Here is a 13,597-nt window from a genome sequence, read left to right as displayed (position 1 = left end):
ACCTTGTGAATCTAGCACCGTGTGAATCTAGCACCGTGTGAATCTAGCACCGTGTGAATCTAGCACCGTGTGAATCTAGCACCGTGTGAATATAGCACCGTGTGAATCTAGCACCGTGTGAATCTAGCACCGTGTGAATCTAGCACCGAGTGCGCTCTTACTGTAAAGGCTTGTACTTGCCATACAAGCATACTTCCTCTTGAACATATTTCAAACATTAACAGCCTGGCTTCTGTAAGTGAAGAGTGCTTTCTGCAGAATTAAATGTACGGTTTGACACAGGAATAAGTTTCAAAAGGAAATCAACAATTCAATCCCGCTCTGCGCCAAAAGCAGCTAGTCTATGTACTTTATTTAGGCTCGTATAAACTCAGTGGTTCATTCTTATGAATTATAAGGGTAGGTGAGTTAAAGGGCTGTATAAACAAGTAGGATATAAACACACACACACACACACATACACACATACACACACATACACACACACACACACACACTTTTACACACACATACACACACACACACACACATACACACACACACACACACACACACACACACACACACACACACACACACACACACACACACACACACACACACCCCAACTCATGCTAGTATGGCAGCTCGCTTTCAGCAGTGACAAAGCAGCTCACATTTCCATGAGGATAACCTCACAGGACCATATGAAATCTTATCCTTATCCTTGCCTCGACAAAATTCGAATGGTAGAAGGCACAGGAGACCGATGTATAATTACTCAAGTATTGCATTGTTTACAGAGATGACCCTGAAACGTCTGGCGTACAAGACTGTCCATATCAACGGCATGATCAGCGGACTGCAGGACCTGCAGATTGGTCAAGGTGTCATCATGCTGCTCGGTCAACTGGTCAGTTCAGTACACTACTCGGTCACTTAAAAAGTCTACTACAGTGAAAAAAATAATATTTAAAACACGTTTTAATTTAACACCTAGAAAATCTTACAAATTCAGGTCTTAGAAAAGAGTGTGCTGTGAAATGGGGATACATTTGCAAAGAACATGAACAAAAAATCGGACACAACAGGCGTCTTAAAAGGCAAGAGTTTTCCAATTTGGAGATCGTGAAAGGGGGGTTCTACTATACATGACTGGGTTTTGTGATTGATTTGTTGTAACTATATAATATACTCGGGTTGAAAATGTGTGTGTGTGTGTGTGTGTGTGTGTGTGTGTGTGTGTGTGTGTGTGTGTGTGAGTGTATGTGTGTGTGTGTGTGTGTGTGTGTGTGTGTGTGTGTGTGTGTGTGTGTCACATTTTCAACCCTTCACATGTGTGTACCCAGGGTGGAATGCGAGGTCTTGGTCAGAGGCAGTACAGCATCTCAAGCCTGGACATCTCTGCTGACGGGGTACTGTCCGCTGATTATGTTAATGAGCTGCAACCGTCCCTTCAACTAACGGTCAACACCACAGTCAGAATGCATGCTGGGAGTAAGATAAAGGTCAGTTACGGTTAAATTGTAGCCTATTTCTGTTTCACAAATACATGTATGTTTTTCTTTGGAATCTATGCTTCATTTATTTTCGCAAATCACTTAAAGGAAGTTATATCTTTGAAACTATGTTTCTTTCTTGTGAGTATCCTTTGTGTGATTCCTTATCTTGAAAGAAACACTAAATGCTTTCAAGCGATGTTAATGCTTTTACGATTAGAGCGTTTGCGATTCCTTTGTTTTTGTTACTGCAAAAGTCAACGAGGATGTCCTAGGACAAAAAGATGTCGATAATGGTGAAGATGATGATGATGATGATGATGATGATGATGATGATGATGATGATGATGATGATGATGATGATGATGATTTCACAGGCTCCATGGGTGAAAGTGAAGGCAGCAGACATTCAGGTGGATGCGGCAGCCGTTATTGACGCGAGCGGCACAGCACCAGCAAGCATGGACCAGAACGGTGTGGATAATCCAGCAGGAGGTAATTGTGTTTCAATTTGAATATCTACAACCAAAAAGAACTCTTTCACAGAGAATGACAATTCATCCAAGACAGGTAGAACACAAGATATACATTTAGTCACTCTGTCAAACACACAGAATGAAACTGAACGCACTGCATTTCACGAGAATAGCTTTGCCGACTACCCGCGGCCAGTTCGCTTAGAGGCTCCGCTCACATATGCAACTTCAGCAGGACCGACGACGCATTGCAGATTATCCCAACGTTGCATGAAAAAAAAACAGGCCAAGTACTCGTCATAATCCCTATCGCGGCATAAATAATAGGCAGTGCGTCGTCTGTGCCGCTGAAACTGCGCAGGTATATTCTGCCCATTATCGGTTCAAGTGGTAAGCCAATATAGCACAGGAGCGTATAGCGCTTCGCAGGAAAGCGCAGTTTTCTGTATTCTTTTTAACATTCTGAGCTTGTTTTTTCAACCAACATTAACATATCCGGACGGCTTTGACCTTGTTTTTCATGTTTTCATTGACGTTGTACAGGTGGTTCTGGAGGCGGAAGTGCAGCAGCGGGAGGTCAAGGTCAATACACGTCACTGGCAGGTCCGGCCCCGGACTATGGATCACTATACCTACCTCATGAGTATGGAGGGAATGGAGGAATAGGGGGCGGAGCTACTGTGGATTCACGCTGCACTCCTCTTGTGAGGAAGTTTGATCATTTGTTGCACATTATATACCTGTCAGTACCTGTGATACTGTAACACATTAGGGCACAAGGTCAACACATTCAGTTTAGCTATTTCTTGCTGTTTAAATTGTGAAAGTATGATGACGTAGATAAACAAAACATGAACTTTACCATGATTGACTTTCTAAATAAATGAACTACATTATTTGTTAGTTAGACAAGACTTTAGATAACTGGAATGCGGGGATGTTTCGTGCTTTCTTTCTTAATCCAACTCGGATATGGGCAAGAAATATACTCAGCTGAATTCCATGTTATTTAGTTTTATCTGGAAACTCAGCTCTTTCTTTGTGTCATGTCCCTTGAGATGGAAAAACAAAGAGTGACAACAAGTTTTAATTTAAGTGTTTGGGAAGAATCCAGAGAGTAATTATTTCTTGATTTTGCAGGGCCAGTACACAGGGGGGCGAGGGGGAGGTGTGATAGAACTCGACTCCACCAACGTCAGAGTGGACGGACAACTGCTCAGCGAAGGTCACCAAGGTCAGGGGTCAAGGTCAGGGGGAGGAGCTGGCGGCAGCATCAAAATTCAAACTCAAAACTTCAGAGGCGACGGACTACTTTCCGTCCGCGGAGGTAGCGTCCCGACAGGAACTACTTCTTGTCGCGGAGGTGGCGGCGGGGGAGGACGGGCAGCGATCTACTACTCGAGTCTCTTCTACGAAGGCAAGGTCCTCGCCCAAGGAGGTGGCAACGGGTTGGAATGTGGCGGAGCGGGAACCATCATCTGGCGAGACACGGACGAGGAGGGGTTCGAACTGGTGGTGGACAACAAGGACACGTGTCAGCCGCTCAACTCCACGATCGACTTTGGGATCCTGTCCGACACTCACCGCGGTGAACACAGCTTCCACACGTGGCTGTACGACCCGCTGACCTCTCACCACCACGACTTCAAGGCCGTCACCATAGCAGGCAGCGCTCAGTTGGCTCTACACCGTCGCAACATTGACTCGTTCACGCAGACCATGCTCATCCACAAAACAAGTAAGCTGTACGGCAATAATCCGATTCTTTTAATTTTTGGCTGTTCTGACACCTGTTCCTGGCTTAAGCTGATGTCCTTTGGGGCTAAGCTGCAGACTTTAATGAACATGTTCACTTGATTCCTACTGAGAAGGCCAACGTCTTTGAGCGACTACAGTACGCTACGCTGTTTGTCAAGGTTTATAAAACAAAATTGTATATTTTACCAATAGTAATAATTAAAGTCAAAGTTCTGTTAACGTTTCCTTTGGTTAACAATTTAACGATCCGTAAACTTTACATTTCTTGTTTTATCTTCTTCTTCTCTTCGTTCATGGGCTAAAACTGACGTTATTACGTGTGTGACCGTTATACCCCGCCATTCAAGCAGCCATACGCCGCTTTCGGGGGAATTTCATGATTAATGATTGTTGTGCCAGCAGTGAGAAACATAACACCATTGCATTACCAACATGTTTCCAGACGGAGACAAAAGCGGATGGCTGCACCTTGGACCCCACCAAGACCTGACAGCAGAGTTACCCCGCGACTCACCCGAGCTGCAGTTTAGTGTGCGATCCTACCCGGGAGCTGTGATGCGTGCCGGCTCCACCCTGATCGTACACAACGTCACCCTGGACATTCAGGGTATCCTTGCCGGGGTGGATAATCTGGTGATTGGTCCCCATGGAGATGTCATCCTCAGGTAGAGAAGATTTTTAGTTTGTTCAAGGGAGAGAGAGAAGGGGGCTAAGGGAGAGAGAGAAAAGGTGTGTGTCTGTGTGTCTGTGTGTCTGTGTGCGTGCGTGCGTGCGTGCGTGCATGTGTGTGTATGTGTGTGTGCGAGGAGTTAAACACAGAGCAGAAGCCTAAACTATCCCTGTAAATTGCAAAAGAAAGAAATTGGCATATAACTTATGTCGCCCAGTCGGCACCCCAGGACTTTCTCAAACAGAACGTATGCATCTTTCCCATACTAATTCTAGACTATTTTCTCATCGCAGACCATACGGCGATTCGTCCAGCAATCTAACAACAGAAGTCCAGTTTGGCACGATCCACATCCAGGGTGGAGGCCAACTGACCGTGGCCAGCGAGGAAAAGGGGATGCGCTTGACCGGTCAACAGCTACGGGTGGACAGTGGCGGGGTGCTGGAGCTGGACAAACTGGACTTGGTGGTCGGAGAACTCATCGTCAACGATTTCGGCATCGTCACAGCCACTGGAAAGGTAACTGGAATCATTACATCCAAGTAGAAAACTTAAACACAAAAGTACTCTGCTAAGGTATCGCTATCATCGTACAATTTCATCTTTCAAATGTTTGGAAGGTCTAGGAGATAGTTGGTGAGGAGGGGGTGGGGGTGGGGGTGTGGGGGGGGGGGGGCTGTTGGTGGGGGCAGTAACATCCTGAACTCAGGTCAATTCATTCTCTCCCTGACAGGATGCCTTGAGTTTCATTTTTTTCTTACATATTTAGAGCTTTTTGTAATGTATTATTGATATAAGCAGATTCGCGATCGTCGATAATGATTTTTCATGGTGTTTTGTAATTTTTAAATTACAAAGGAATTGATATGTAAGACAGTTTCAAGCGAGGTATTTTTCGCGGCTGTATTTACTGTGCAAACAACTCTAAATATGGCAAAAGTGTCACGTGATAATCAACCGTTTGGTTTCCGCGCTCACTGGAGCAGACGATTTTTTCTGTAACCAGTTGACAGTGATGAAACCATATATTACGGTCTCCTTCCGGCAGCAGTCTCAAAATTACGACTTGTTTTGACCTTAGAACGATGTCTTTATCATAACTGTGAAGAACAGAACGGAGATCTTTGTCGAAGTCGGCCAATCTGCAATCATTTTCGTCTCGCGAACACTGATCTCAAATTTAAATCAGTGCTCGCGAAAACCATATGGGAGATAACTCTGTATTTTTGTTTTGATAGATTCGCGTAGGACTGTAACGTCCGGTCAGGGAGAGAATGAGCCGAACTCATTTTGACCTGAGTTCAGGATGGGGGCAGTAACTGTCGCTGCATAGAAAGCAGGTGTCATCCTACCCAACGTCAAACATACCTCACATACTACTAAGCACCCCCCCCTCCCTTTACTGAGAAAAAAAGAGAAGAAAGTTGTAATTGACTCATTTAAATTTCTCAGCACTTTTAATACTACAATAACACCACCCCACCCCAAAACATAATTATAAAAATAAGATATAAAAAATGCTGCAAAAAATGTTAGAATGAATAACTGTAACAAACACTAAATAGATACTAATAGTTTCCTTCTTCTCAACAGTCTACTCGCGGCCACGATGGCCTGGGAGAGCTGGGTGGTGGGGGTGGCCACGGTGGTCAAGGGGGAGTAACGGTCACCGCACAGAAGGCAGGACTTTACTACGATGACGTCAGGCTCCCACGCCTGCCGGGCAGTGTCAGTCGCAAAGACGACATCGTGGTTCAGGGCGGTGGCTACATCAACGTTACTGCGACGACCGTGAGACTTGATGGTAAGTCTAGGTCAGAATGGGTGGTAGATTTTAGTGTTGGAATTAGAAATTACTGTTTGGATGAATTGGAATAAAGGCCGCGAAAGGTGAACATTCGCCTAACAGGCTTGAGGTTTGCTGGTCGATGTGAATGCGTGATATATTGTGTAAAAAATTCCATCTCACACGGCATAAAGAGCTTTGAACTTCGGATAAGGCGCTATATAAATAAAGAGAATAAAAAACAAGTCGCGTTAGGCGAAAATACAATATTTAGTCAAGTAGCTGTCGAACTCACAGAATGAAACTGAACGCAACGCAACGCAGCAAGACCGTATACTCGTAGCATCGTCACTCCACCGCCCGTGGCAAAGGCAGTGCTCGTGGAATTGACAAGAAGAGCGGGGTATTCGTTGCGCTGAGAAGGATAGCACGCTTTTCTGTAGCTCTCTTCGTTTTAACTTTCTGAGCGTGTTTTTAATCCAAACATATCATATCTATATGTTTTTGGAATCAGGAACCGACAAGGAATAAGATGAAAGTGTTTTTAAATTGATTTCGAAAAAAAAATTTTGATAATAATTTTTATATATTTAATTTTCAGAGCTTGTTTTTAATCCGAATATAACATATTTATATGTTTTTGGAATCAGCAAATGATGGCGAATAAGATAAACGTAAATTTGGATCGTTTTATAAATTTTTATTTTTTTTTACAATTTTCAGATTTTTAATGACCAAAGTCATTAATTAATTTTTAAGCCACCAAGCTGAAATGCAATACCGAACCCCGGGCTTCGTCGAAGAGTACTTGACCAAAATTTCAACCAATTTGGTTGAAAAATGAGGGCGTGACAGTGCCGCCTCAACTTTCACGAAAAGCCGGATATGACGTCATCAAAGACATTTATCAAAAAAATGAAAAAAACGTTCGGGGATTTCATACCCAGGAACTCTCATGTCAAATTTCATAAAGATCGGTCCAGTAGTTTAGTCTGAATCGCTCTACACACACACACACACACAGACAGACAGACGCACATACACCACGACCCTCGTTTCGATTCCCCCTCGATGTTAAAATATTTAGTCAAAACTTGACTAAATATAAAAAATTAACGCAAGTTTCCTGTGTCAACAACCATTGTAAAAATCTTGTGTGTCTTGTGTTCTGGCGCTTCTGTTTATCTTTTTACATTTAATCAAGTTTTTACTAAATGTTTTAACGTAGAGGGGGGAATCGAGACGAGGGTCGTGGTGTATGTGTGTGTGTGTGTGTGTGTGTGTGTGTGTGTGTGTGTGTGTGTGTGTGTGTGTGTGTGTGTGTGTGTGTGTGTGTGTGTGTGTGTGTAGAGCGATTCAGAGTGAACTACTGGACCGATCTTTATGACATTTTACATGAGAGTTCCTGGGTATGATATCCCCAGACATTGTTTTTCATTTTGTTGATAAATGTCTTTGATGACGTCATATCCGGCTTTTCGTGAAAGTTGAGGCGGCACTGTCACGCTCTCATTTTTCAACCAAATTGGTTGAAATTTTGGTCAAGTAATCTTCGACGAAGCCCGGACTTTGGTATTGCATTTCAGCTTGGAGGCTTACAATTTAATTGATGAGTTTGCTCATTAAAGTTGTCATTAAAATCGATTTTTCGCAAACAGATTTAAAATTGATTGCATCGTATTCTTCATCACATTCTGAATCTAAAAATATATACATATGTCATGTTTACTCTTAAAATGTGATCACAATTAACGAAAATAGAATAATTAGTCTTACGATTAAAATGCAAGAAATCGATCCAAAAATGATGTCATCTTATTCGTGATCATTTCCTGATTCCAAAAACATATAGATATGATAGGTTGTATTCAAAACAAGCTCAGAAAGTTAACAAGAATACAGGAAAGCGCGCGCGCTAAATTTTGTCTATGCTTTACTTGATTTTTTGCTTTATGACCAATTGTGACCCTCCACCACGAAATGAGTCGCATGTCACCTCGCGCGATTCTGCGTTAGGCTTAATATAAGTCCGGGGAGTGTCTGGTAACAGTGTGTGGGTCACCTTAGTCACAGGCTTATAACTCAAACAGTTTTCGCTCTTTTCTAAACCGGTTTTCACCACTGGATAGAGCATTAAAAATCTGTTTAGGAAAATGTAAACATATGAAAATCATGCAAAGGTGACATGCGACTCATTCCGTGGTGGAGGGTCACAATTTGTCACTTGTCTTCATCATCTCCGGTCTGTTGTGCTTTTCGTTAAGTTGTTGACATTTTAGTTGTTGCCGTTTCCGTATTCCTTCTCTTTTTCGTCTTCTAGTTTACCTTGAGTCGCCTTGTGGTGAGCTATGTGCGCGTTATAAATTTTCGTATTATTATTATTATAATCTCTGTGTCTATTTTGTCACTGTAAGTGTCGCTTTCCAACCCTGTTTTCTTTCGTCCCTTTAAAAAAAATTTTTTTTATACATCAAATAAAGTTTTTATTTCTTTTATTGTTCCTTCCCTTTGTCTTAAACAAAAACCACCCCCAAACTGTGTATGTTCTATCATTATCAGGCATCATGGAGGCAGACGGGTCAGACGGCAAAGGAGGAGCAGGGGGAGGCAGTGGCGGCGGAATCCTGCTGACGACAGACGCTCTGTACGGCAAGGGAATCATTCGCACTAATGGAGGGAAAGGTAAAGAGTAAATACCTGTTTAAGGCTACTAAAAAACACTTTTTTCCGCTGTTATGACCCTAACACATTTTCTGTTCATGGCATTTGAAATTTTGTCTCAATTTTTAGAACCTTTCCGATTGTGAGAATTGTTTTTCATAGATGTTAATGGTGTCTTGGTTGGGGTTTCCCACTTTAGTTCTGAGATTAGTTCCCACACTGAATCCTTTTGCTGAGTAAATCTCGTATATAAGTGTATGCATCAGTTGCTTTGTCGCCCCCCCCCTCCCTTCCCCTCCCTTCTGATTTTCTTTTTTGTCTTTGCCTTGTTCAAATTCTTCTGTTTTCGCTGTTTAGATGGCATTAGTCATGTTCTTAGTGTTAGTGTTCTTGTTCTTCTTCTGTGAAAGAATATCTTACTCGCCACTACATAGATCTGATTTAGTGCAACATGTCATTTTTTGAAAGACTACCGAGCACATTATTCAGGGCTCCCCACGGATGTCCCTCCTGGAGGGTCCCGGGACCCCCGCATTCCACTTTTAGAGGGTCCATGGACTCCCACTTTCCACTTCTAGAGGGTCCATGGACTCCCACTTTCCACTTTTAGAGGGTCCATGGACTCCCACTTTCCACTTCTAGAGGGTCCATGGACTCCCACTTTCCACTTCTAGAGGGTCCATGGACTCCCACTTTCCACTTTTAGAGGGTCCATGGACTCCCACTTTCCACTTTTAGAGGGTCCATGGACTCCCACTTTCCACTTTTAGAGGGTCCATGGACTCCCACTTTCCACTTTTAGAGGGTCCATGGACTCCCACTTTCCACTTTTAGAGGGTCCATGGACTCCCACTTTCCACTTCTAGAGGGTCCATGGACTCCCACTTTCCACTTTTAGAGGGTCCATGGACTCCCACTTTCCACTTTTAGAGGGTCCATGGACTCCCACTTTCCACTTCTAGAGGGTCCATGGACTCCCACTTTCCACTTTTAGAGGGTCCATGGACTCCCACTTTCCACTTTTAGAGGGTCCATGGACTCCCACTTTCCACTTCTAGAGGGTCCATGGACTCCCACTTTCCACTTCTAGAGGGTCCATGGACTCCCACTTTCCACTTTTAGAGGGTCCATGGACTCCCACTTTCCACTTCTAGAGGGTCCATGGACTCCCACTTTCCACTTCTAGAGGGTCCATGGACTCCCACTTTCCACTTCTAGAGGGTCCATGGACTCCCACTTTCCACTTCTAGAGGGTCCATGGACTCCCACTTTCCACTTCTAGAGGGTCCATGGTCTCCCACTTTCCACTTTTAGAGGGTCCATGGACTCCCACTTTCCACTTCTAGAGGGTCCATGGACTCCCACTTTCCACTTTTAGAGGGTCCATGGACTCCCACTTTCCACTTCTAGAGGGTCCATGGACTCCCACTTTCCACTTCTAGAGGGTCCATGGACTCCCACTGCAGAATTTTAGAAGGTCCCAAGGGTCCAAACGCCGAAAAGTCTCGGTGTAGTTATAAAACATGGTGGTCACGCATAGTCTACTGTGTACAATAGCAGACGATTGCGGGTCGAAAAGGTATCTCGGGTACGCGCGATAAAGGAAATTTAGTGCGTCCCGGTACCTGCTCTTTATAAGTATAGTGCGTCCTGGGACCCCCTCCATAATTTTCTATTGCGTGTTTTCGGCTTTTAGTAAGTATAGGACGCAAGGACGCGCGCTAAGGGGAGACCTGTTATTGTTGGGTTATCATTCAATGAACATGCATCCTTTGTAATTTTTTGAAAGACTGCCGTACCCTCATCGCCTTTTCCATCTTCAGGGTCAAGCACAACAGGTGGGGGAGGTGGCGGTCGGCTGTCAGTGTTGTACAAGAGTGAGGAGTTCACTGGACAGTACCAAGCCAGAGGGGGTGCATCCACCCCAGGTGTGGGAGGTCCGGGTACCGTGTACGTTGAACACCTTGGACAGACGAAGAAACTCTACGTCAGCAATGTGAAAGGAGTCCCAAGAACGGTGAGTAGACCGAAGATGTTGATTTTTTTTTAAATTGATGGACGGATGGATGGATGGATGACCGGCACGGTTGGCCTAGTTGTAAGGCGTCCGCCCCGTGATCGGGAGGTCGTGGGTTCGAACCCCGGCCGGGTCATACCTAAGACTTTAAAATTGGTAATCTAGTGGCTGCTCCGCCTGGCGTCTGGCATTATGGGGTTAGTGCTAGGACTGGTTGGTCCGGTGTCAGAATAATGTGACTGGGTGAGAAATGAAGCCTGTGCTGCGACTTCTGTCTTGTGTGTGGCGCACGTTATATGTCAAAGCAGCACCGCCCCGATATGGTTCTTCGTGGTCGGCTGGGCGTTAAGCAAACAAACAAACAAACAAATGGATGGATGGATGGTTGATTGATTCATTGATTCATTCATTAATTCATATATTTACTCATTCATGCACTCATTCATTTAATCAATCAACCATTCATTCATTCATTCATCCATTCAATCAACCATTCATTCATTCATTCATCCATTCATTCATTCGTTCAGTCATTTATTCATGTATGTGTTTACTGATTTTGTTTGCGTGTGCGTTCATTTACACATACATGTCGCTCATGTGTGTTGTAGTAACATGATTTTTGCTAATCGTTTTGCGGATTTGTTCATTTGTATTTACTTTATGCGAGAACATGCAGACCGTGTGAGTCGTTTTGTTCGTATAAATAAGTACATTATTTATGAATGGCATACTATGTTCTTGTGTTTTCTTTGATGTATGAAATGACATTTGCGTTGTGAAAGCTTATCACTCTAATATTATTTGTATTGTTTTGAATTTGTGCTTTTGAACAAAATTTGCGTTTGTGATTTTATTTTCCTTTTTTTGTGTGGAAATAATGCATGACCGATGAGTTTCACTTGTTCTGGCAGAGTTGTTGCTCCTGGTTGTTTTTTGCATATCTTCATTAGGGAGGAAAACCTTCACATATGGTCGCTCACTTTTAATCTTGCAAGTATTTGTTTTGCAAACAGACTGTGATCCCAGAATACACAGCTGACGCCATCATGAGACAAGACGGCGGTCGCGCCTGGCTGACCATACCTGACGACTACTCCCTCCCTCTTGATGAGTTGCACCTGACAGGAGGCGCTCACCTGGCTATTCAACCAAACCCAAACCGTAACCGTAACTTCGTTGTCACGGTCGGCAGATTCGTTGGGACTGCGGACATACATGACAAGTAAGGAATGGTCAATGGTGTTTGTGATTGGTAGTTTTAGAGGAAGAGAAAGAAGTGTGAGAAATGATGGTGGGAGGGGGGAGGCAGACAGGGAGGCGGCCAGGTAGGCAGACAGACAGACACAGGATGTTAATTGGACAAAGTAATGATGTCAATGTCAGGTCAGAGTCAACTGGAAGTTGTTTGTTTTTACTATGCAATAATTATGCTCTTCTTTAAAAGTCAACATTTTTGTAATGAAACCTTTTTCGTCACAAATTTAGATTCACGTTACTTGAGTTGATGGTGTTTTGATGTCTAAATAATAATGCAAAAAAAATATGAGGTAAAACCTTGCTCAGATTACTATTGATCAGTCATTTTATTTTTCTCTCCCAAGATCACAGATCGGAACCCTTCACATTGGCCCATTCCATCGCGTCTCCGTCTCTAGAGCCGACCTCTACATTCCGCTCAACTTCCACGTCTACCTCGGAGGGCACTTGGACTTGCCCTCTCAAGTCAAGCTGTTCAACCTGGACTGTTCCATGAACGGCAGCCTCGGGGGTGTACAGGATCTGAGTATGGTAGCCTCCACTCTGAAGCTAGAAGACAGTGCTAAGTCTGCAGGGATGACTACCAATGGGGTCTTTCAGTTCCAGAAGGTCAACCTGCTGTCAAGGTCAGTCCTGGAAATGGCGGGAGAGGAGCGGTACAAAATCTCGTCAGGGGAGATTACTGTGGGCCCCGGCAGCAAGGTGAAAGGGAGGCAACTGACCTTGGAAGCTGACGCGGTCACAGTTGCCGAAGGAGCTGACATCGATCTTAGTTCTTCTGGTAAAGTGGCATCAGGTCAAGGTAAGATTTGCCTTAAGATGTCATTTGTTCTGTAATCTTGTTTATTTCATCCATGAATAGATCAGTTACCTGAGTTTCTTATCTGCTGGCTTCTTGTTTTACATTTCAGAACATTGACATCATTTTACCATTCACACAAAGTCTTCGGGGCATGTCCGTCTTGAAAAGCATATCAGCAACACTTGATTGTGATGTTTCTTCACCTTGGTGAGATTGAAAAAGGAATTTTAAGGACACAAACAGTGTCATGAAAAGAAATCCGCGCCGTAATTCATGTGAAATGCTTAAATCAAAGCCATTGGGAAAAAACATCCATTCAGCGTGATTGAAAGCACTTCACGTCATATACAAGGATAATGCTATCGTCAAAGATCCCTATTGACATTTTGAAAACCGGAAATACTTCACACATTTCTAATTTGTTTTTATACCAATCCTGATTCAAAGAAAAAAAGAAAAAAAGAAGAAAAACACGAACAAAGAAGACTGTTATTCGAACGAGTCTTATCAAGTCTGATAGAGTAATTACATTATGCTTGTCGGGAGGAAATCGTTCCAAAAAATATCATCCGGTATGTATGACGCGTTGACAATTATATTTCCGGTATTTTTAGAAGTGTTTTGATAAAATAACAAATACTTTGTGGTTAACACAATCCTTGTATTGTAGATTCATTTGCTTGCTGATT

The 13,597-nt window shown here is 43.4% G+C and overlaps 1 protein-coding gene across 1 annotated transcript in view; it reads left to right on the top strand.

The window, feature by feature from the left end:
* The window catches only part of LOC138980650 (uncharacterized), a 200,108-nt gene that overhangs the window by 83,165 nt on the left and 103,346 nt on the right, over positions 1–13,597 (top strand). Inside the window, exons 69-80 of the mRNA XM_070353559.1 lie at positions 783–892; positions 1,329–1,487; positions 1,856–1,973; positions 2,498–2,658; positions 3,095–3,692; positions 4,155–4,377; positions 4,676–4,901; positions 5,976–6,186; positions 8,728–8,850; positions 10,653–10,846; positions 11,863–12,071; positions 12,451–12,908. Coding sequence (XP_070209660.1) covers positions 783–892; positions 1,329–1,487; positions 1,856–1,973; positions 2,498–2,658; positions 3,095–3,692; positions 4,155–4,377; positions 4,676–4,901; positions 5,976–6,186; positions 8,728–8,850; positions 10,653–10,846; positions 11,863–12,071; positions 12,451–12,908 — 2,790 coding nt within the window. The remainder of the gene's footprint in view (positions 1–782; positions 893–1,328; positions 1,488–1,855; positions 1,974–2,497; positions 2,659–3,094; positions 3,693–4,154; positions 4,378–4,675; positions 4,902–5,975; positions 6,187–8,727; positions 8,851–10,652; positions 10,847–11,862; positions 12,072–12,450; positions 12,909–13,597) is intronic.

This window comes from Littorina saxatilis, linkage group LG11, assembly GCF_037325665.1.
Source record: "Littorina saxatilis isolate snail1 linkage group LG11, US_GU_Lsax_2.0, whole genome shotgun sequence".
NCBI lineage: Eukaryota > Metazoa > Mollusca > Gastropoda > Littorinimorpha > Littorinidae > Littorina > Littorina saxatilis.
Note: the sequence above shows the minus strand (reverse complement) of the source record. Positions and strands in the feature narration are given on the sequence as shown.